Source organism: Ursus maritimus, unplaced genomic scaffold (genome assembly GCF_017311325.1).
Source record: "Ursus maritimus isolate PB19 unplaced genomic scaffold, ASM1731132v1 scaffold_17, whole genome shotgun sequence".
Lineage (NCBI taxonomy): Eukaryota > Metazoa > Chordata > Mammalia > Carnivora > Ursidae > Ursus > Ursus maritimus.
In genome coordinates, this window is record NW_024424119.1 from 41,650,533 (window position 1) to 41,674,834 (window position 24,302).

Consider the following 24,302-nt stretch of genomic DNA (forward strand, 5'->3'; position numbering starts at 1 on the left):
CTGAGGGGCTGACTTCCAGAGCAGCTGACGGACTTGCTCTCAAGCCATTATTTGTTGGTGGCAGGGGCTGGTCTTACCTCCTGTCTCCCCACATCCTGTCCAGAACTCTCTCCTCCTACACCAGCTGATTTCTTGAGGGAAACATACAGAGTCGGGGACTGGACATGCAAGAAGGTAAGTCAGTAGGCTGACCCTGGCGACCCAGTGACCTTTATGTGGCCCCCAGGTCTGGTCCCTGGGGAAGGATCAGGTATAAAGCCGGGTTCATTCAATGACATGGGGATACAATTACCGCTCAGCTCTCTAGGCTGCTGTGCAAAGCCCTTTTCTAGGCCATCAGGGAAGACTGAAACGAGGCTCAGGACTCGAGGAACACTCAGTCCTAGAATGCTTGCTGGGAAGGGACTTGCAAGGCTGGTGAGTCCAATGCACTCATTTTTCAGATGGGAACACGACACCCAGAGAAGGTAAGGGACTCGCCTCCATGCACACAGTGAGTTAGCTCGTTGTTATGCCAACTCAAAGAAGGGCCATGGTGGTAACCAGAGGTGTGTGTCCGCTTCTAGTGAAACATGGCGGACTGGAAATGCCAGTTTAGCTCTGCTTTCTTCTGAAAGCCCCCACAGTGAGAGTGAAGGGATACAAAGTACAGGCCCATGAGGATGAAGTGGAGGACAGACGAGACAGACAGAGGTGTGCGATGTCCACAGAATCCTGACGGGTGGGAAGGGGTGCGGTGGGGTGACAGCGAGGGGGTAGAGCCCAGCAGGCTGGGGGATAGCTGGCTGAGCTGGGTGGGGGGCGGCGGCCTGAAGCTGGTTCACAAATGCCACAGGGCCCAGCAAGTTCAGGAATGGAATGTGTACAAAAGCAAAGAGGCCTTTGAAGGCCAGTGTGGGGCATGGCTGAACAAAAGTTTGTTTAACAGCATAAATAAGGAACAGACTCCAGCTCTCCCCATCTCCCTCCCACCCCCAGTCTGGATGACTGTCCTTTCCAGTCCAGATGAAAGGCTGAGGTGTACTCTTTGGAGACACCGAGTCAGAGAGAAGACTCTGGATTCAAATCCACCAGGCCCAGCGGAGCTACGCGGGACACAGAAGTGAAGGTATGCACACAGTGGGGGCCCAGGCTCTTCCTCGGGCTATGCTCCTAGCGGCTTGGTTTGAAGGGGCTGGAGGACCCTCTAGAGAGGAGGACTAGCTCAAGAGAAAAGGCTTACAGAACTGCTACATGCGAGTCCCCCAACTAAATTGCTGGGCACCTGCTTACTCTACGGTGAGCCCCATTAGTTGACAAACCCCGTGTCTGCAACTGGAACTCCCACTAGGCTGTTTCATTCTCGGCTCAAGTACAAAAGGACCCTCAGACATTGGGCGGAAGTCTCCAACGTGAAAGATAAAGACCCAAACCAAACAACAGCAGTGAAACATAAAGAAAAAAAAAAGGAACTTTGAAGAAATACTATGTAGGTTGTAGAATAAAATGCCAGTAACGTATATTCTTAGAGATAAACAGAAGATGATACGTGGAAAACAAACAACACGCTAGAGAAAGATGGATGAGCAGGGAATCAGGAAAAGATCTTGGAAATGTAGAGTGCGATGACCAGTATGAAAAGTTCAATAACAAGTTTAGAAAATAAAGTTTTGAGATCAAGTTCACTTGCGTGAAAGGAAGGGCTAAAGTTATTTCAAGTTGGAAAGTAAAAGAAAAGATGTTAATGGGTAGAGAATATAAATAACCATTGCTGTAAATAGCATTAACAGTTGTCCTAAAAACACGGTGATGTATGTTTCAATATCTGAGGGAACGATGCCATCTGCGAGATTGTATATACGGCAAAGATGCCAAAGACGCCCTTGGCTTTTGCTCAGTAAAACATGAAAAGACCATGCATCCGGCTCCTAAAATGTCCTCGAGTCTTGTGAGCCCTGGTTCTTGACCTTGGCGGGCTATCAAAACTGGAGTCTGGTTAAAATGAGACAGGGGGCTGGAGCATATGATCCAGAAGGTCTGGCATGGCATCCAGTCCCTGTTAATTTTTTTTTTTTTTTCCAGCTCCCTAGCTGCACGGAGATGGAGAAACAGCCCGGGGTGATTCTTCTCTCCCCTAAGGATCATGTACAAGTTTCAAACAGCAGCGGGGAGTTTATCTACTTCAAGATACCTTGACTGTACCATCGACGGATTCATACACCAACAGATAACCGGTGACAGGTGCCCGGGGGGGTCTCCAAGTGAGGAGGGCAGTTTCTGACTGAACCTCAGTAGCAGTGAAGTCTCTTGGAGAATCGACATCTGCAGAAGATAAGTCACTTGTTAGCAAATACGTCAGCAACTCTAGGACAAAAACCCCTTGGCTGGGTTATCAGGAAGCCTGGCTTCAAGTCCTTTCCCTACAGTTGATCTATATGACCTTGGGCAGACCTCCCCCATCTGTAAACGAGGAGGCTGAGTCAGAAGACAGAATTCTCTGTGGCTCGTTTCATCCGAAGGGCCAGATTTTCCTGAGCCCAACACACTCTTGATTGGCCTTGGGTGGATTTGGGGAGAAACACACAGCTGTGAACATGATTCCCAACCCCTCTTGCTCTTCAGTAAGGGGACAGATGAATGCTGATATTGGCGTTCATCCCTACCGAGAGGACGCTTCTTCTCTTTCCCTGCTTGCTACAGTTTGTAAAAAGATCCCAATGTATAAAAACCCAATGCACATCTAGGAAAAAGTGCCTGAAAAATCCTTCTCTTAAAAATATTTCCCTGCCTAGAACAGCCGTCATTAAATACTGGGTTGAGGGCCAATGGGGACTGGTTTTCCACTTAAAAAAGCCCTCCTCTTAAAACCGTTTCCTAGTCCGTGGGGAGAACAAGGTCACTTCAGTTCAAAAGGAAATGGTGTGTTTCTCAAGGTCCCGATTGAGTGGGCACTGGTGAACTTAGCTGATGCTGATGTCATCACATTGCAAGGATCTGACTTAAGAAAGAAGGGGTTGGAAAGCATGACCGTTCGAGATGGAGGCTGTGGGTGGGCTTCTTCCAGCTCCTGGCGTCTCTGTACCTGTTGTGAACTTGGTAGTGATGATTGAGCTCTTCTGGGGCCCTTTCTCTGCAAAGATCCTCAGCGTGTACTCCGTGGCAGGCTCGAGGTCGGTCAGAGCGTACTCCACTGTGTTCCCGGACACCGTGCGCGTAATTTCTGGCACTGAACATGAAATACGCACACTGAGACGGTTACCGCTTCCCGTGTGAGCCATCAGCACACTTGGCACACTGCGCACACACCTACTTCTAGCAGAAACTTTCAGTGACCCTGCAGAAAAGCAGGTCTGATTTCTGAAATGACTCACACCCTGTTCTCTCTCTTGAGCGCTCACCTCATATACAAAGGCTTTATCATATGGAGACTAGATTTTTCCAGGCACCAAATTGGGAGGAAGGGGCCTGGGGGTCAGGAGGTGTTTCCACATGGTGCTGGCTGCAGGAGCTCCCAGCTGAGATGGAGGAAGAGCTGGAGGAGAGCTGCAGCTAATGTCTCCAAGCCTCGGGCTCCCAGATTGAACGTGTCCCGTTACTGGCTTCCCCCTCTCTCTCACTTACTCTCATGTCCTTTTATAATCTGGCAAATGTTGTTAAATCACGAGACTGGAGAACCATAAAACTCGGGCAGCTGCAGACACTCTAGAGCCTGGTTAGTGCCTCTCAGACCCACTGGGTCAAGGCCATGGTGGAAACCAAAGCATGGTGCCAGGTGCGTGTGTTTATTTCCTGATCACAGGTGACCGACCACCTTGGCTGGCCAGGGACTGAGAGGTTTGCCAGGGTGTGGGACTTCAGTGTTAGAACTGGGGAAGTCCCGGGCAACCTGGGATGAGTTGATCGTTCTGTTTAGCATCCATGAAGCTCCCTCTCCTGGACCAGGCCCTTTTCTAGGTCTGCGCACTCATCTCGTAACCCCTGCGAACTGTGCTCTGGTTTCCTGTAGGTACGACACCACCAGCTTCCCTGACTCAGAGGAGCTCGCTCATCAGGGATATTTAAGAACTGAAGAGATGAATGAACGAGTGAATGAATGAATGAATGAATGAATAGAAGAGTAAAAAGAATAACCCCCCAAATCTCTCTTCCCTCACTCTCCAACTTGTGCCATGCTCCTAAAGATCTCTCTTAGCTAGTGGCCCAGGGCTGACCGAAGATTTTCAGAGGCCCCAGGCACGGTTACAGTGCCCCTTCATGTTGTCACTGCAAGTCAAACAATTCTGAACCGTAAAACAGGAAACTTACATATGCTTTGGGATTCAGACAGTAGAGTCTTTTTCTAGGGTAACACATGACAGAGGCATGAATTCATTCACTCAAAGACAATCTCTTTCTCCCCTCTCTTACTTGTATTTGACCTTATGTTTGGGTGGCCACGGTGTGTTGTGCCCCAAACATGTGTTCAGTCGGCCAACTAAGTAAATTAATTAGCACAGATGTCTGCAAAGACGAGGAGCAATAATTTCTGATTTCTCCATCACATCTGTTACAACTGGCCTCCTCCGTAGCCTCCAAGAGGCCCAGTGGCTCCTGAAATAGCTTGTTTAAGACTCCAGATTCCAAACTCCTTCTTCCTAAGAGACGGGAGCTGCTGCCGGAGAGGGAGGCTCATGGTGACAGGCAGGGAGACTAGCAGGAGGCGGGGGACAGGCTGGGGGAACGCATGCAGGCTGCAGACGTGCCCTTTGTTTTCCTTTAAATGGCCTACCGGCCTTCCTTGGTATGAACACGACATGGATGCTCTTCGCTTGTAACAAGCACAAGAGGATGGGGAAGGCCTCCCTTGCCACCCTCTGGCCAGGCCCTCTGCAACGACCTATCCAGCCCTGGCCTTCAGCCCATGAGTCTATTCTGGGAGCCGCAAGGACATCACTGGCCCTTCCAAGCTACCCAGGTATTTTTGCCATCCTGGGCCAAACGTGGCAGGGAAGACGAGATCAGCACGACAGACACTCCTCCTGGTGGGGAGGGTCTTAGACATGGCCTTACCTCTCTCCCCTGTGTAGGAGATGACGTAACTATCCACAGGGGCGATGGCTGGCTGCCACATGGCCAAGGCTTCCGTGTCGGTGATGTTGGCTGTCACCAGGCCAGATGGGCCATCCAGAGCTGCAAAGAAAGATGATGAAATGTTGGAGAGCTAGGCAGTCGTGGGGTCAGACATCAGACCACAGCTGCTCTCTCACTGCTCCTGGACTCCTGGTGTTGGGACACGGCACCTGGTGTTGGGACACGGCTCCTGGTGTTGGGACATGGCGCCCGGTGCACGGACAGTTCTATGTCCTGAGTCTGGCACCAGGACGCCCTGGGTTTGAGTCATGATTCCTTCCTTGCTGGCTGGGTTCTCTCGGGTCTCTCTCTCCCCACTTGTACAATGGGGATCCTCATTCTGTCCGGCTTTATCCTCAGTGTTATCCTGATGCTCACGTGATGGTATAGGTGGGAAGGAGCTATCTAAACCGGAAAGGGCTGAACACATGATGAGGGTTATTCTTATTGTTCATATCACTGTTCCCAGGGAAAGAGCTTAGAAAAACAGGGAGCCCCCCAGAGTCAAGGCTGCAGGAGGCTCTTCTGGGCTTTGAACGATAGCTCCAGTTAGGTGGCTGGTGGGCAACATGCAGCCAGGCCCCAGAGGCTGGCGGTCCCCGGTTCTACTGTGGCTTCTCTGCCTGGCGTCTGTGTGCCCTTCTCCAAACCTCATTTCTTCAGGTGTCAGAGAGAGGCTGCTAGAAGGATGAACTAGACATTGCGTGTGTGAAATGTGCTGGGGCAGCGCTCGCTCATGGCGGCTGCTATTACTAACATGACTATTAACATTACTGGAGTCTTCAACATGATTCCCAAATGACTTGTACTGACAAAGGGCGCTGGCCCGTTTAACAAACCCCTGCGATGACCCGGCATCCCTTTCTCAGAAACGAACCTAAATAGGACTATTATCCTCTTGCATTTGCATTTATGACTCAATTATTCCAAGACAACGGCCCTGGGAGGCTGGAGGACAGCTGCCATCAGCTCATTTCAAAGACGAGGCTCCTGAGCCCCAAGAGATGTGAAGACCGGCCTGAGAAGCAGGAGGAGGCAGAGTACTTTTGGGAGCCCCCATGGTCTACTCCCAGCTCCTTCCTGCTTCAGCCTGTCTGTACAGAGTTTCCTTTAAATGCCCAGGACAATGGGCCTCGGGAGGGAGTGCATCTAGCCTTTGCAACTGGAGAGTCCCTGAATGAAAGGTTTCTATGGGGGAAATAAGGGCCTGTGTGGCAGGGCGGACAGGACTCTGGGTTCAGATGGGATGTTATAATTGCATATAATCAACTTTTTTCGACTATCAGGATATTTTTAAAATTTCCTATGAGGCCCATTCTTTGGATCCCTTAATGGATTAGACTGGATAATTGCTGGACTATCAAAGGGTAAATTGTTCAGAGACATGGCTGCCCGAACAGAAATTTTCCACTTCATTCTCCTTCAATGCAATTCATTATTTCCCCCTCCTGACAGTATGCTGTACAAATCAGGTTATAATAGGAAAATAATCCTCTGTTTTAGAAGAACACAGGGCTTGGAGTGAGACTGACCTAAGGTCAAATTTGCTTCAGCATTTACTAGTTAGGTGGCCTTGGCCAAGGTGTTTCATGTCCCTGGATCTCAGTTGTTTCCTCTGTAAAATGGGAACGATAGTAGCCATTTTCATGGTTTAAATGTGAAGGGTTTAGTAACAGTGCCTGGAACACAGTAGCTGCCCAATCAGGAGTGGTTATTTTATAGCTGTCACCATTACCCGACTGGGATGCACCTGCTTGAAAGGGTTCCCTCAAGGGGCAGGGAGGGAAGGGGGGGATTAATGCCCACAGTCATTTACATTTCAGATGTTTTACATAAATCATGTCATGCGATTCTATGGCCCCCTGCAAAGGAAGCAGAATTGTACCCATGTGACAGAGAAGGAAATTAGGTCCTAGAGAAATTCACTGACAGCTCATGTATCTAGAAGTGGTAGACTTGGCATTTCAGTTCAGGTCAGTATGACTCCCCAGCATGTGTTCTTTCTTCCACACTAACCCAAGAAATGAAGGCCCAGGGCGGTTAAAGATGAAATCAAGGTTACCCTGCCTATAAGAGGCCAGGGATGGGCCAGAAATGAGGTCTTTGGCACTCCAAATTCACTCCATTTTCCACTAGGATTTCCCAAATAAAAGAAATTTTTCCAGCTGCTGAGTCATGAGCTATAATGCAGAGGGTGAGAAAAGCACCTGTGGCGAACGATCCTGAGACGGGTTCGCTTTCCTCGAAGCCCTTCATGGCGATGACGTTGACAAGGTATTCGGCTCCAGGTAAGAGCCTCACCAGCCTGGTCTGAGTCTTGGTTCCATCCACGGTTACCACTGACGGCGTCCCTGGAACATGGCAAAAGCAAGATCGGGAATGGTGAACCTCACTGCAACTTACTGTTGCCCCAAGAACGGCTGCATCTGATTTGGAAACGAAACTAGATCTTGATCCAATACCATTTTCTTGACTTCCTCTCATTTGCTCCTACCCTCTGGCATAAGAGAAGAGGTCTTACTTATTGTATAATGCTTTTTTTCCATCCGTACAGATGCCAAAAACTGAGCCAGGAGGGGAAAAAACATGAAGTCACAATGTGCTAAAAATGGCAAGTTTCCGTTCAGTAGAGGGCTGGCATGTTTTTATTTATTTATTTTCCCCACAAAGAATATGAAAAGCTCACTATGTAATGTATATCTGATCTATTTAACCCATCGTCTTAGCTTTGGAATATACAGACTCCCTTCCTAGCAGAGATCCTACTCTTTAAGGAAAGAAGATGGTCATAGTCAAGAGCGTACTCTTATATTTATTAAAAAAGGCTGCAATTTATATTTCTTAGAATTTCAGGGCTGGTGAGGAGCTTACATACCAGCTGGCCAAACTTCCATAGAGCTGCTACAGCACCTCTCTAAAGAGCGTCAGCCATCCTTTCTGGACACACTTCTACTCGCCAGACTGTCTTTGGGCAGATCTGATGGTGCACCCCCCCTTCCCCCACCGTGGTCTTTGTTGTGGCCCCTGCGCTCTGAACTAAAACTCCCACTGCTAGCAGCAAAGCCACAACTCCCCATCTATCCTGAGACAGACAGATTTGAGGACTGAAGGGTAAAACCTCACATATATCCAGGTCAGGATCTGCTTTTCAGATGAGCGTGCCCAAAGAGAAAAGGACCAGTGTATTTAGAGTCTCTGCCGCTGTTGCCAAGCAACACTGGGGTCCGTTTCTCATAGGAGCTGAGGGTTTCAAGGCTGGAGAGGGTCTTCATCAAATGACCCTTTACAAGGGAGCTCTTCCAAGGATCTTACAGCACTTTACAAATGAAATCCACAGAGATGGTCTCCAATAGACGGAAATAATTTTCTTTGGTCATATGTGGGAGGATGGGAATTACCTGAGTCTCTTCACTATCCCACCTGAACCCTCCAGTTGCTCCCCAACCCCCAAAGCACTGCACCCCCTCCACCGCCCTACCTCCTGCAATGGGCACGTAGGTAATCCGGAAGCTCTCCACCTGGGCAGAGGGCGCCATCCAGCGGACAGTGGCCGAATCTTCGGTGATATCTGAGAAACTGATCTCCTTCGGAGAGCCCATGGCTGTCAAGGAGAAAGCACAGGAGAAACCCAGAAACAGTCAACTATCTTGCTGGTCAAAGATTCCTCCTGGATTCCTTACCCAGGAAAACTCGGCCTCTAGAGTTCGTGTCTGAGCCAAGCCTTTAGGATGGAGAATGTGGGGATCTGTGGTCAAGTTGTGACTTGATAGAGACAAGTGTTCTCTCATTCAGGTACAAGGCCCAGGGCCGCAGAGTTGCCATTAGGTTTCATTCAAGTAGAATGTGAACACCACAGCTGATGTCTGAGGAAGTGAGGCTGGGCGGTTTCACGGCTGGGAAGATGCCATCCTATAATTTCTCAGTTTTAGCATTTTTTTCCCCCAAACCTTTGCTTTCTAGTTCCTTTTATTAAATGATAACCAGGACTTGATAAATGTGCGGTTCTTTGTAACTGATAGGGATCAATCCTCATTTAGAAACCCCTGAGAAGAAGGTGCGGTTATAGCCAATTTACAGAGGAGGAAACTGAGGGTTGGTTCTCCAACGCACATTGTTGTGGTGTGACCTTTCTGGGCCCAGGACTGGGCAGCAAAGCCAGCACGGCCCGGGGATCCTGGAGATAACATTGACATGGAAACTGACCTCGACAAACCCATTCCCAGACCTGGATCGAGGTCCAGAGTCGGGACAGAAAGCGAAGTAAACAGCTCCTGAGCACTGGGTCTACCTGCGGGGACAGCCATGCCCATGGGACCGTTTCTGCTACATAAATACCTTCCCCTAAAACCCAGTTTCCGTTGGCTTTTCTCTGTGTATTTTTTGGCTTAGCTCTTTGCCCTCTTCAGCTGACCATGTTTAACCAGAGAGATCAGGAAACAATTTTCAGGTCTCCAGGGAGCTCATTTCCTCATCTTTTCCCTCTCCAACCCACGTTGATCATTAAGTTTTAAAACCCACAGCCCACTTGGGGGGATGTTTCTCCCCCTCTCCATTTTTGTTTCTTCTTTTTGGCTTTCTCCTGTGACCTTTTCTCCTGGTAGTCAGGCTCTGCGGCTGACTGGGGTTTTGCCCTCTCCTTGGAACCAAGCTTTGGAAACCACAAGGGCTCTGGAGCCTGGAAGATCTTGATTGCGCAAATACCGCGGAGGGCCCTGGCAACCTGGGGCGGTTCCCTTCACTTCTGTGAGCCCCAGTGGCTCCATCTGTCCGGTGGGAAAAGTCATGCCCACCTACAGGCGTATTTTCAGGATTAGCAGAGCTAATGGGTGGAAAACCCTTAACAGAATCTGGCAGATAGTAAGAATTCAGTAAACGTGATTCTTGTCTATTTCCTTCCCCATCTAACTCTTTTCCCCAGGGGCTACCCTGGGTTTTGAAGTAACTCCCAAGAAAGAACTAGATAAGGTTGGATGAAGATAAAACCCAGTGAGGTGTGTAAATGCAGGCACCGTGACTCTCCTGTGGCTAGCCTGGTCCACGCCGCCCTTCACTCTGACTGCAAACCTCAGCACATTTTAGATGTATCTTTGTGGCCACAGCCCTTTTTCTCGAGGTGCCAGGTTTTCTCATCTACAAAATGGCAATATTATCTGCCCTGTCTTAGAAGCCGTAAGAATTAGTAGCGTCATACATCCTGTGCACCGGAGGGCCATGCTTGATCAGAATGGCAGCAGGAAAATATTATGCCCAATAACCTGACGGAATGGCACAGTAGTGATGGGAGTCCAGGCTCAAAAGTGTGATATTTTTGGAAGATAGGCCTTCCTTGGTGTGGAAGATTATTTGTTATTTTAGCGTATCTCATTCGGTCATAAATAGTGCCCATAAGTCTCCAGCACCGCAGTAGAGGAGATGGTCAACGGGAACCCGAAGATAGAGCCTCACACAGCAACTAAATCATACTATTGAAAACTCAGGGGATGCCTGGGTGGCTCAGTCATTTAAGCGTCTGCCTTCGGCTCAGCTCATGATCCCACGGTCCTGGGATCGAGCCCGCATTGGACTCCCTGCTCAGTGGGGAGCCTGCTTCTCCCTCTGCCTGCTGTTCCCTCTGCTTGTGCTCTCTCTCTCTCTGTGTCTCTGTGTCTCACTCAATCTCTGGCAAATACATAAAATCTTAAAAAGAAAAAGAAAACTTGAGAGACACAAGCAAGGCAATGCTTCTGTCTCTCTTTCCAAGTGGACGCTTGGTTTTCAATAAAAACCCCATTAGGGAAACATTTGGAATTGCTAAAAACTCCCAAGGAGGGTGAGGAGGGCCTCTATCTGCAATTTGCATAAAAAGTTGCCTCCCCAAATCTGGAGCAAATGCCCATTGCTTTAATTATGTGGCCATGGACAATCATTTTAAAAATTATTCTCCCTTCAACATGTTTTTATGGAATACTTCCTATGTGCCAGCTCCCGTATTAAGCTCCGGGGACAGCTACTGGAGCCAGTATGGTTTAAGAGCAAGGATTTGGGGCTTAGGTGGACCTGAGTTTGAATTCCATTCTGGCCTTCCTAGCTAAAAACACCTTACTCCGTTAGGTCTCAGCTTCCACATCTGTGAAGTGGGGCTGAATGAGGGGCTCCCTGGGTCTGGCTGTGTTATGGTGATTCACAGAGATAAAAGTGTGTCAGTTGTCCTGCTCGTGTGGCAAGGAGTGCATGCTTTATAATTGGTGGCTACCGACTTTATGCTTCATGGGAGTCAGAGCCAGAGGCACGGAGCATCAAGAGCCTGTTCATATGGAAGGGAAGATTGCCCAGCAAGGGTGTCTGCAGACCTTCTGGGTCAGGCCCCCGCACACAATGCCACGGCAACTCAGTGGTGTGCGGTTTCAAGTGCATCTGAACTGGAACTCAGCAGAGGGGTTGCTAGGTTGTCTGGCTGGGAAAGGAACAGTGGGATGGAAGGGGGCACATCCTGGGAGACGGGAGACTACCCCCACTGGCCTCCAGGGTGGAAGGGAGTACCGAGGGTATGTGTCTGGGGGCGGTGATGGGAACAGCTTAAGGAAGCATCTCAGGCTCCTCGCTAAGCACTATAAACTCCAGAAGAGAAAGACAAAGTCAGCATACTTTGTGGTTGGATTTTTAACTGTTTTCTGTCTATTCCAGGGCCCCTCCATTTGGTGCCCAGAGGCACATTGGCCTTTAGCTCCGCAGAGGCAAAGCTGGTCCTGGCAATTCTGGGCTTTCCAAAGAGGGACCACGGCTGTGGGGAAGAAGTGGCTCAAACCATGGAAGGGAAGAGGAGCCACTGCAAATCCAGGGATCGACCTAAGTGTCCATCAGTAGGGGGCTGGTGAAGTAAATAAGCATACGGGACTCACTCTCAGATCTAATAAGCAAGGAACACACATACACCAGAGTGTGGAAGGGTGCTCCCTGCAAAAAAATTTTTAAAAAAGTATAGGTTTTTGTCTAATTTTGTCTATTTGTACAGACAAGAAACTGGTAGTATTGACTGTCTCTATATAGACCAACTAGGGAGCAGGGACAGAGTTGAATAGAGACTTTGGTATATGTCCTTTTTGAATTTTTGAATTTTGAATCAAGCGGCCCATTAAAAAAATAAAATTTACATGAAAACACCCAAACATCATAACATCCTGTTATTATGGGCAAAGAAATTAAATACTTGACATTCATGATCTTATTTAAACCTCACGGCTGAATTCTGAGTTAAATGCTGTTTGCCAGATGAGGGGACCGAGGCTCAGAGAGGAAAGGAGACTTGCCCAAGGCCACACAGCTGGCAGAGCAAGGATGAGACTCCAGGGACTCTGCCCAGAGACTTGAGGCCAGACCGCTACGTGCGCTGCCCCTAACAGCCCTCTCTGCTGCTGGGCACTCGGGGCCAGCAGCCTGCGCTCTGGGAGTGAGAGGAGAACCTGCAGCAGTTTTTATGAAGCTGAAGAGGAACAGAACATCTCAGGGAAGGATTTACAACTGTGCAGGGGAGGAAAGAGGAGGAAGGATGGAAAAACAAAAGAGAAAGTTTACAAAACCGACGAGGTGATGGTGGAATTAGACATATGCTGTCTAAAGGAGTCACTGGTCCTGTCCTCTCCTAGTACCGGAGGAAGCAGGCCATGCGCACACACACGCACACACCCACACCCACACACGCACGCACGCACACACACACACACACGCTTCTCTCTGGCTGTGAAATACAAAGCCCCAAAATAAGAAATCAAAGAAAAGGCTTTCTGAAAGAGCAGGGTCTTTCTTTTTTTTTGTTCTTACAAAAAAAAAAAAAAAAAAAAAACCCCCAAAACCCTCAAAAAACCACCAAAAAACCCTCTTGATTATTCATTCTTTTTTTTTTTTTTTGCTTTAGAACTGTAGGGCCTCTAGCAAAAAGATTGGCAAAACAAAATCAGTGATCAGAAGTAAACTCTGAAAGGCAGTGTTTATAAACCAAGGTCAAAATCAGGCTCTGTCTGGGATCTGAAGTTGTTTTATGGCCAGCCACAGGGAGGAGGAGACAAGGACCCGCATCCCAGGGATAGGGTGTCCAAGTTAATAAGAAACAGGGTTTTTCCTCTGGCTGGGCTGCTGTCTGCACTTCAGCGTTTCCTCTGCGCCCACAGATACTGATTACGGTTTCTGTAGGTGGCTTCTCAGAGCCCAGTGGGTCCTGCAACTTGACATGAAAATACACCCATCTCTGTGCAAAGAGAAGGTGTCGGCTATTGTGTTCTATGCCCGTCGGAGGGGGGAGGTATGTACACTCATTGGTTATCCGTCACCCAGGCTGCTTACATTTAATAGTATTAAAATAAGTATTAAAATAGAATAATAAAATAGTATTAAAATAAGTATTAAAATAACTGCGTCTGGGTTCTATCCCCAACCTGGCCATTGTGACATGAGGCAAATCACATCTTTCTGGGCCTCAGCTTCTTCAGGCACGACCAGAAGAGGCTGGGCTACTCCCTTTCTTAGTCCCTTTTACCTCTCCCTGAGATTTTGTGATTCTTTCTTCTGATCCCTCTTCGAAGCACTCTGTCTCTAGGGAATGCTATGTTTCTCCTTGTCCCTTCCTTTCAGGAACAAATTCAGCGCACCTGTTATAGGTCTTGGCCTCTCAAGAGTCCTGTTACCAATCAATCCTTTCTTTTTTCTCCTTGAAACAATCATATGGAAAAGGGTTTTGCACTTCCCCCTCCAGTGCTTTTCAGAGTTGTTATGAGTATCTATCGTATAAAATCATGAGCTTCATGAAGAGCAGTCTGTTGACCTTGCCAGCTCCCTCCTTTGATCCTTCCTGAGCATGGTACTGATTATTCACACATTGCATCTGATAAATATTCATCTTTATGGGTGGAGGGACCACTTCTCCATTATCCCCTGCATACTGTAAGGTCAAACATTTGCCCAGAGGTACTTCTGCATTAAAAAAAAAATGATGAGCTAATAGGCTGAAAGAAGGGTCTTTCGAATTTAAAAATTGCAATAATTGTAATGATGATGATGTATTAATGAAAAGAATGTAACTCCAAACAGCTTTAATTTGCCGAGCCCTTGCTATGCACCAGATCCTCCGCTATGGGCTCGCCATGAATTATCTCATTCAATCCTCCCAACCCCATTAAATAAATGGCATCCCGGTCTCCTTGCATAAAAGCTCAGCCACACTGTCCACATTCACACAGTCTATAACTGAAAGAGCCTGGCTGCATTCAAAGCTCTTGCAGTGTCCCAGCCCTGTGAAAGAAGACCCCTGCATCACGACTGTTCTCGGTTCTCTCCTGTTTACGTACGGTACCTGTGGTTGCTAGGGCACGGACTGGTTGGGATCGCCTTCCATTGCTTATTCCATACAGTTCAATTTCATACTCAGTGGCCTCTCTGAGACCAGTTATGTCCCTGGTTCGTTCGGGGGCAAGTAGGGTTATTTCCAGTGGCTCAGACTGCTTTTTGGTATCTCTGATTTTGAGAACAAAACTGTCGAAGACCCCTTCATCAGCTGTCCAGGACAGACGGAAACCATCTGGGGTGGCATCTGAAACCAGAAGGTTGTCCACCTCTGGCTCGGCTTCTAGAGGAGAACATGGTGGGAGGAGGAGAGAGAACATCATTTACCAGCTCGTGCGGTCTTCCTCTGCAGGGGCGGGGGGGGAGGGTATCAATAGGCCGTGGCCCTGGCTCTCAGGGACAGAAGTGTCCTGAGATCCCGAAAATAAACTCATTCAACACAAACAAGTAGGTCTAGGAGAAGGGAAAGATGGAGTTACACATCCAATACAAGCCAAATGGATGCTTGCATATGTGAGTTTTGTCTAAAAGCAATTCTATCAACACATCTGGACTCAGCTTTGGCCCCTCCCACGCATTATTAAACAAGTTCAAAGCCAGTAACTTGTTTACACTTGCTCTCTGTCTTCCAATGGCTGAGTGCCCATCCTCTGTGAGACCTTTTTCTTTTCTTTTTGAAAAGACAAATAAACCAGTATTAGCGATCTGTAGAGTTGCCCATGATGATACTGCTGATTATATTTCCCTTGATCCTGAGCAAAATGGCTTTTAAAATGTTATAAATGTTACGGTCTTTTTGCTTTTTTCTTGGAACTCTTGGACTCAAGAAGGCTCCCACTCTTGACTTTGCTGCTTGCTTTTTAAACCATTAGACAAGCGTTCAGAGGGTAGAACTGAGGCTTGGAACCTCTTGTGCTCCGTACTTTGGACTCAAGGTATTATTTTGGATTGCCTTCACTAGACAAAACTCATTGTCAGGGAAAATTTAGAGCTGAGTTTCCCAAAGTGTACTCACAGCAAACTATTCCTGTTTGTTCCTCTTCCTAAAAAGGCATCCAATGTCAAATAAGTTTGGGAAATACTGCCTGGGGTAAGTCTCTCTTGGAAGAGACACATGCATATTGGGATATTCTGTAAAGCCTTGTTGTCAAGGATCCTATTAAACTGTTTCCAAAACTTATCTGAACATGAAATTTTTTCACCAAGCAGGACCTTTGAATATCCTATGGAACTAGTAAAATCTGGAAAGACTTTGGGAAACACAGATTTTTAACTGTTAAAGTTGTTAATGTTATATGTCTCTAGGAATTATTATTAGTCTTGAGAAAATTATGGATTTAGTCTGTGTCAAAGAATCTCTATGACATTAGTGTTTCATAGGTTCGCAGTTGGGTTTCCAGTAACGAGCCCACCTGCTGAGTTTATCAAGATCACAGTTGAGAGGTTGAGATGGCAAATGTTGTAAATAAGTTTTTGAAATATTCTCGTTGGTATATTTCTTTTGAGAAGGCTGAAACATAGCTGTGGACCAGCCACGATGGACACAGAACAGGGTGATGTGGAGTAAGCACACAAGAACTATGGACAAGACATGGTCTAAAAGATTTGGGATGCCAAGTGGCAAACATTTTGAACTTCTCATTTCTGGAGTAGGAGAAGAGGAGTGCTCAGTTGAGACACAAGACAAGGGAGAGTGTGGGGGGAAACACAAAAGAGCAGGCCACATCTATGGATTACGTAGAGAAAATGGACACGGATGTTAAAACCATGGTGATGTGGTAGATGGATTACACGGAAGAGAACCAAGGAGGGGAGAAAATGGCTCACTTGAATCCAAATACCTGTGATAATCTCAGCCCTCAAGGGCTTGGTTTGGTGCCCTTGGGTGAAGCCAGAGACCATAACCTCATAGCCAATGCCAGTTATGAGGCCTCTAAGCTCCAGCTTCCTCTGGGTTCCTGAAAGTGTGAATTCCTGGGGGTCCAGCAGCTTCCCAGAATCCACCACCGTTACTAGGAAGCTGTCAAAGGCATTCTCCGATGCCATCCAGGAAACTGTGAACCCGTAGGGATTAATGTCGGAAATGGTTAGGTTTTCCAGAAGGGGCAGGGCCTCTGAAAGAAGGGAGGAGTGAAAATAACTTAGGTTAGCAGCACTCACCTTGCGGGGATAGCACACGTCTCCACGAATACCGACAGATACCCAATCACTAAATGTGTTAAATTCTCAGAAAATGAATATTTAGTAAGAGCTTACTAGGGGCCAGATGATGTTAGCTCGTGTAAATCTCTCCACAGGCCTACGAGACAGACACTATTCCCATTATGCAGGCAAAAAACCCTGAGTTTCAAAGAGGTTGATTGGCTTGGCCAAAGTCACAGAGCTAATACGGGTTACAGGAAGGCTTTTAGCTGGGTCTCACTCCAAAGGCCATGATTTCTTTTCNCCCTACAAAATTGGATAGCTTTTGTTAGGTTTGGATCCCTTTCTCTGCTTCTGAAGGTCTTGAAGAAAATCAACTCCCCCTGTCCCCCAGATATACTTTATACTTCCTTTTTGGTATACTTCATATGTTTCTATTTCACTTCTAGTTTGCATTTTGAAACAAGCTGATGAGGCCCATTAGTGATACTCATCCTCATAATATATATGAAATAGAGGGAGGCGGTAAGATTTTTTCATGTGCCAGAATTAACAAATCATGGTTGCAGCCCAGGAAGGAATACTAGGATTCATTAACTCTTTGGCTGCTTGTTTTCCTGGATAAAGTTAGGAGATAAAGACATGTCTGGATCTTTAGTAAGTTCTGTTGTCATCTGTTCGTTCATTCATTCACCAAACCTGTGTCCCAGGCACTCTTATTTCTTAGGTGCCAATGGGTCTTCACACACTGGGATTTCCAAAAGGACTGAGCTTATATCACTTAAGTTTCTAAGTGCCATTATTTCCCAACTGACCAGGCTTCATGTCCCCTCTCCTATTTAAACCTCACAATGACACTGTGAAGTAGTTACTGCTACCTGTCCCCTCACCCTCATGACATCTAAGGAAACAGAGGTCAACGACTTATCCAGGATCACACATCTACTGGGTGGCTAAGCTGGCCTCCCTCCCATGCCATCTGATTCTAAGCTCAATGCTCTTTGCACATCCCGAGCCAACGTCTAATTGGTGGACCCCGTCAGGGCTGGCAAGTCTGGAAGCATAAGTAGGATTGGTGGGGAAGGTCCGGCATCTCTAGCAAAACAAAACATGGTATTGGTGAATGTGTTTGTCATCAGAGGGGGCATGGGGCTGGGAACTCCATGACCAAGCCCCACCTCATTTAGAAGCACCTTTTCCATTGCTTCTAAATAGAAACGTTCAAAGAGATAAATGACTTTACACTAATACCCAGAGTCTAATCCACGGGATGCAAAGAAAAATGTTTAAAAAAAAGATTTTTGGGGACTGAATGAACAAGTGAACGGATGCCCTCATTCCTGAAGCAGAGATTTAAATTTTATTGAGGCTTGGACCTGTATTTATTTAACACACTTGCTGTTTGCTTTGAGGCTTTTTTTTTTTTTTTTACCATGTAAGGATCTCCCCCAAATCATAACTCTTATCAAAGGCAGAGATGAAATTGCACATCCTGTGCAAACAGGCTTCTCTGTCTGCAAGACAAGGGTCTCAAGTTCTGTTGCTGAGTTTTGTTTAGATAAATGGCGCCTCATCCGATAGCTAGCCCCTTTGCACCTCTACCCCATCAAAGCAGCGGATTCCAGTGAAAAGGAGGGCGTTCAGGCTAATTAGTCAATCAAGGGCTTGTTATTTATAGCCATTCATGTTCAGCTTTTTTTTTTTTTCTTCCTTTTTCTTTTTAAAAAAAATATGCTTCTTTTACAACTCAGGGTCTTTTCACTTCAAGGATTAGCTGAGACAATGCTGTAACCAGATCTAGGATTCCCAAGACTAGCATTCCCAGCCTGCCTTTCTTCTCTCTGTTCTGTGGGAGGTCCGGTGCGAGGCAAGGCAACAAGTAAGGGCCTGACTGACTGGGATCGGTGGCTGGCCATTCCTCCTTTCCTGCTCACCTCATCACTTTGGGACCCGAGAGAATGGAAGTCCCCACCGCTCCCTCCCCCACCCCACTCAGAACGGAGCATGCTCTGTATTTGAAGACTTGTCTGAACGACTGAATTCACAGTAGGCAACGGGACAGAAAATAGACCCACTGTTCTGATCTCCCATTAAAACACATTCTGCGTTCTCTTAAAAATCGTAAGAAAGTCATGATTTCATACAAATAATTGCTGAGTTTCTATCTAGACTTGTGGATTATTTTTCAGAACACTGCTCCCCCCTCCTATTGCTAGGAAATGGAAAGAACCCAGCATCTGTAAGACGCCTGCTGGATACCAGGCTGTTAAAGTTCATTGTATCCATTTAATTCCTGAGATGAGGGCTGTCCCAAGTAGCTGTCGGTGTCCCTTCTTCATTCATAAGGAAATCGGAATTCAGAGCAGTTAAACACCAACCAAGGTTATGCAGCTAAAAGGATGTGGGAGAAGATCAGAAACCACTCAGGCCTGATATCAAAACCCTCATGTGTCGAGGTCATCATGGCAGCCTCCAATTAAATATTTAATTGAACGTATTAACATATTTATTGGCAGCAATTTAGATGCTGGGAGAGGCCTGGTTTAATGTGAGAATCGGAAAGCAAAGTCAGTCTCCTGAAAATTATCATTAGTGGGAGGCAAGAGACTTCTAAATATTTCCTGAGGTTTGTCAAGCTAGAGATTTGGTAAATCGACACCATTTGCAGTCTTTGCCATTGAGTTGGGATAATCTCAGGCAAGAAAATGTAAAGCCATATCTTTACGAGATTCTTACGTGATTCAAAGAGACGTTGGAGGTCAAGTTCAATAAATGGGTAAACTTTAATTAAGTTTGGATTGATCTACTATTCTAGGTCAAACCTTCAGTAATCTGTTGTAGATGCTGATTTAAAGACAAAGCATTTTTTTAAAAAGAAAAAGATAAATTATTGCATTTCTGGGGCAGGTGGTTTATAAACTGCCTTATGTAGCATGATTTATGGACAAAATTCCTGCTCTTGGCTGTTACTAACTTAGAACTCACTCTACAGCCAGAATCACTAAAATACGGATCAGCTCATAAAGCTAGGCAGGGAAATCCCTGGAAAGTTTATGCAGCTGTCGAATACATGGTCTCCATTTCCCACAAATGGCTGCAAAACACCCGTCTTTGCCATGGGATCTGCGCTCTCTTCACTTAGACGTTTACATCTGGAGTGAAGACTGTATTTGGGGTTGAATTTAGAATGCCTGTCCCCTTTACCCTGTTCCCCATCTCGGAATTCTAAACAGACAAACAAGAACCTCTGAATGAGTACCTGTCATGACAAAGGCAGTGAGGGGCCTGGTGGGGTCCCCAGCCCAGGTGGTCCCTGCCACACTAACGTCATAGCCAGTATTCTCCACCAAGCCTGTGACGTGAGCGTGCTGTGTGTCTCCTGAGACCGTGAATTGCTGGGGCTCATACAGCGAGTGAGAATCGCTAACATTGACAACAATCTTTGCAAAAGGCCCGGCTCGAGTGGTCCAGGACACGTTGAAGCTGTCAGGAGTAATACTGCTAAGGGTTAGCGTGCCCAACTGTGGCTCTGGTTCTGAAGGGACAGGGACATGGGTGAAAGAGAAAGAGAGAGACATTATTAGAGGAAGCAGTGGATTTTTCCAGAATGTAGCCATAGGACATGAAAGTGCCAATCCCTCCAAAGACAGAACATCAGGTTGTGGCTACACAGGCATTGACTATAATCCTAGAGAATATACTGCTTTCTCTGCAGGCATGATGTGTGTTCTTCATAAGGACAGACATGACCATTTGCTGGCCATGTATAAAGAAAAGAACAAGCCATTAGAACGGTAGGTAGGAGTAATATAGAATAGTAAGGGTGAAGTTCTAAGGTTTGCAGTGGGGCACCAGCTCCGTAAGATGTTCTAGGAAAAACAGCTTTATAGTGAAGTATTTATTGATATTCTGTCTCACCCTAGAGATTCACAAAGCATGTTAGCATTTTATAGCCTCTGAAACGCTGGTTCTATAAAGAAACCTACTTAATTTTGTGTAGCCCAGAACTTCATAAACTTACTGATCAATGGATATACCCTTTCTGGGAAATATTCTTTGAACATCTCAAGGAGCAGGTGCTCCACTGAGCACATATTAGAAAATGCTACTTTGAAGATTCCTTATTTAGTCTTCTTTTGATCTGTTTGGATTGTACAAATTAAAGGCTAATATCCATACAAGAGAAATTCTCCACAGTGTTTAGAAATCTAAAGGTTTCCTATACACCATAGGGAAATCTGCTTCCTACCTTAAATACTGCAAAGGTAAAATGGCTTTCATGAAATCATTCCTGGTGTATGCAAAAGGTAAAAGAAAATCTAGCTAGGTGTTGCACTTTCTGCCTAGAAAATTCACTTATTGGATGATTTGCAAAGCTAGCTGGTTCCCCTGGAGGTTAACTTTCTCTTGTTCCTTAATGACTAGGCGATCAGTGATGAAGGGATTCATTTTTAATGTAGGGGGCCTGTACCGCTAGTTTTCAGCTGGGATGTAGACAGTCTGGCCTCTTCAATGCACACTTATCAAGTAATACTACCATTAAAATAAGTTCAACTCCAAATGTATTTTAGAAGGAGGCAGTAGTCCTGGAAGCTTGAGGTACCAGGGCCAGCTTGTAGGCTTAGGAAGAGAAGCAGACTATTTCCTCCAAGGACTTGGGAGTTGTGTGGCTGCAGGTCCAGTATTAGGAGGAAAGAAGGGGCTCACCTGGAGGAACTTTAACTGAACAATTGCACAGCATAACTCAATGCCATAAAGTCTCCAAGAGCAACAAGGATCTGGCTCAGAAGCAGAATATAGCCGTAAGAGACGGCATGGGATCTCCTCCTTAGCAGTTTGCCTGAGAAGCTAACGATGCTATACTTTTTAGCCACAATGTTGGCAAATTACCTCAACCGCACTAAAGGTAGAACCCTCCAAATAGGCCTCTGTGTGCTCTTTCCCTGTATTTTGCTGTGGAAGCAATCTCTCCAAGTAAGGATGCATGTTAGGACTCTTCTCATGCCACCAGACAGAGACTGGCAGTGGGAACACGTTCACCATGCAGAGTAAGACCTAAGTTCTCATGGCCAGCTTGACCTCCAGTTGTCTCCCAAAGGGTGCGGCCAAGCTGAAAATCGAGGAGCGAGAAGAATGTCTTGGGGGGGTGCGGAGAAGGTAGGCGCAGTGTTCCATGCAAGCTGGGACAGCTTTCCCTCCCCGCTTCTGACCCTTCAAAACAATTCCTGGACATGCCGTCTGCTTCCAGGAAACAGATCTTTTCAGAAATTTAATGCTCTGAATGTTTACCACATGCACCAAGATTTGGACAAATGACAGATGAAAGAAGACTGACATTTCATGACAGGTGTCAGTAGATGACAAAGCATGCTTTGTAGGGAAAAGAGAACAGTCTGTTTTTGTAGGGAAGGCAAGCAAATAGAAGTCTCAAGAACACGATGAGATCAATGAGTCCTCTCACATGTGTTAGGGTCTCTTCTCTGCATGCTACTGGCGCTGCTGTTTAGAATCGTGGGCGAGAGAAAGAGGATGTAGAACATTCTATCAGGGGACCGAAACTGGCATGCACGCACCTCTTTGAAGAGGACACAGGCAAACTTTGATTAGACCACAGGCAGATGATAATGGGTGGAACTGGAAACGATTATTCAAGATCAGATGGAAGGATGATTTAGAAATTCAACCAAAGCAAGTCAGGTTAACTCTATATACACACACAGAGCAACTCCAGATGTGAGTGCCTATTTAGGAAAAAGAGGTTGAAATAAAAGTTCCTTAATTTGGGGTGGGTGGTCTTTTTTTTTTTTTTAATTTTAAAGCTCTGATTTGGGTAGCCCTATCAAATTTGAGAACGATCTGGAGGAACTAGGAAGATGAAAAATAGGTAGCGAGTGATTTTTTTTTTTGGAATGATCCTCAGAGGAAGTTCAATGGAGAGAGAAGAAGCCGTCGTAGAAAATACCTGTGGTTGCCTGGGCCATCAGAGTCTGAACACGGTGCCCGCCAATCAGCCCATGAAGGTGGGCAGTGTAATTAGAAGAAGCTTTGAGGTTGGTGATGACAGAGCTGCGAGACGCTGCAGGCACAGAGTGGACCACCGTCTCCTGGAGGTGGTCAGAATGCCTAACTTCTACAAGAAAGCTATCAAAGGTGGCCTCTTGGGCTTTCCACGAGAGGGACACACTGGCCCAGGTCACATTTGAGATAGTGAGGTGGCTAAGGAGAGGTTCGGCTACTAAAGCAAGCAGAAAAAAAAATATATATGAAAGCGTGTCAGTTTAAAACACAGTTACAGAGTCAAAAAGCAAAACACATAAGACTAAATCCATAAAGTTTTAGACTTCACCCTTCAATAAAGGCATTGATCCTTTGTTGAAACCCAGATTGAGCCATGAGAAACGAATAGATGGGGTTGGGTAGTTTTCTCCCCTAGGTTTTGGTGTACTTGAATCTGGGGATGGTGGGGGGGGAAGGGGCGACAGCTCCACCACCCTGCTGTAGTCTCACATAGAACGAGGACAGACCCTCCCTCAGCCATGGGTGACTTAAGCGACAGATGATTTTGATGTTATGATGTGAACGCTTTTCTTGGATTTCCTGATTCACAGTCCAAAATGTGCTAAGAATGCTATTTAGAATGGATAAGCCTCTCCTTTCTAAATTCAGATAGAGAATTCTCTTTTGCTGCATGCCAGAGAGCATCTCATGCAGTATGTATATCACAGACACCACAAATTTAAGTAAGAGCGGCTTATGCTTTGGTTGACCAAGTTCCTTATTTAAACATGACTACTTCTGTTTTTGAAATCAACCATTCACTCTCTGGGGGCAAGACAGCATGCTCAGGTCTTTGCTCCTAGAGGTTGTGATGAATCGGGGCGTTCTGGATTGCACAGCTTCCTTGTGCTCCCAACTGATCAGTAACTGCTCTTTTTCTTTTTTCTCCTAACATTTTCCCAGTTGGACAAAAAAAATAGCACCAACACAATTTCATTAAATCACTGGGATACTTGGCAGACAACTTTCCAAATCAAGGACAACTCTGGCTTTTGGTATGGAAGGGCAGAATTCTTTTCTCCAGGTTCCATATGGCAATCAGGACCAGACTACATTTAAGGCTGCACATGTCCTGGTCAGTAACAGGTCAGGCAAGGGGCTTCATGGAAACCCACCATTTGGGCTGCTGCTGGAAGAGAGTTAGGTTAAGTAGTGCTCCAGCCTCGCATCCTGGAAGAGTTAAATGCTCTATGGCTTGTGCCTCAGCAGGCCAGAAGGAGCGGCTTCACCTTGCAAAGAAGACTCTGGAGACCTGGAGAGAGGGTGTCAGACATGGGAGAAAGCAGATGTACCTGTCGTGGCTGTGGTACTGATGATTTGGGTCCGGAGGCTGGGAGCGAGTCCCGAGAGGTAGATAGTAAAATGATTATTAGGGTGTAGCCCTGAGATGTGGGCAGTTCGCTCAGCACCAGAGATATTATATTCCATTGTCTCCAAGAACCTATTGGAATCAACAATTTCAATGGTAAAGGTCTCGAAGGCCCCATCGGTGGCTGTCCAGGAGAGATTGAAGCTCTCAGGAGTTATGTCAGAAACAGTTAAGTTTCCAATTTCAGGTCCTGTGGCTGAAAAAGGGGGCAGGAGAGAAGAAAAAAAAAATCGGGGGTTAATGATTTGGCTTGTGTTTTAAGACTGAGGCTGTTAATAGAACCATGGATGCTTAGAAGGCTCTGCTAGTTCAGGGTTATGGTGAAATGCAGCAG

General features: G+C 46.5%; 1 protein-coding gene across 1 annotated transcript in view; it reads right to left on the reverse strand.

Annotated features, from left to right (window-relative positions):
• The window catches only part of TNC (tenascin C), a 65,673-nt gene that overhangs the window by 9,570 nt on the left and 31,801 nt on the right, over nucleotides 1–24,302 (reverse strand). The window contains exons 14-21 of the mRNA XM_040631791.1: nucleotides 23,892–24,164; nucleotides 16,242–16,514; nucleotides 14,411–14,683; nucleotides 8,567–8,689; nucleotides 7,296–7,439; nucleotides 5,029–5,148; nucleotides 3,062–3,205; nucleotides 2,171–2,301 (exon numbers count right to left, since the gene is read on the reverse strand). Of these exons, the coding sequence (XP_040487725.1) occupies nucleotides 2,171–2,301; nucleotides 3,062–3,205; nucleotides 5,029–5,148; nucleotides 7,296–7,439; nucleotides 8,567–8,689; nucleotides 14,411–14,683; nucleotides 16,242–16,514; nucleotides 23,892–24,164 (1,481 nt within the window). The remainder of the gene's footprint in view (nucleotides 1–2,170; nucleotides 2,302–3,061; nucleotides 3,206–5,028; nucleotides 5,149–7,295; nucleotides 7,440–8,566; nucleotides 8,690–14,410; nucleotides 14,684–16,241; nucleotides 16,515–23,891; nucleotides 24,165–24,302) is intronic.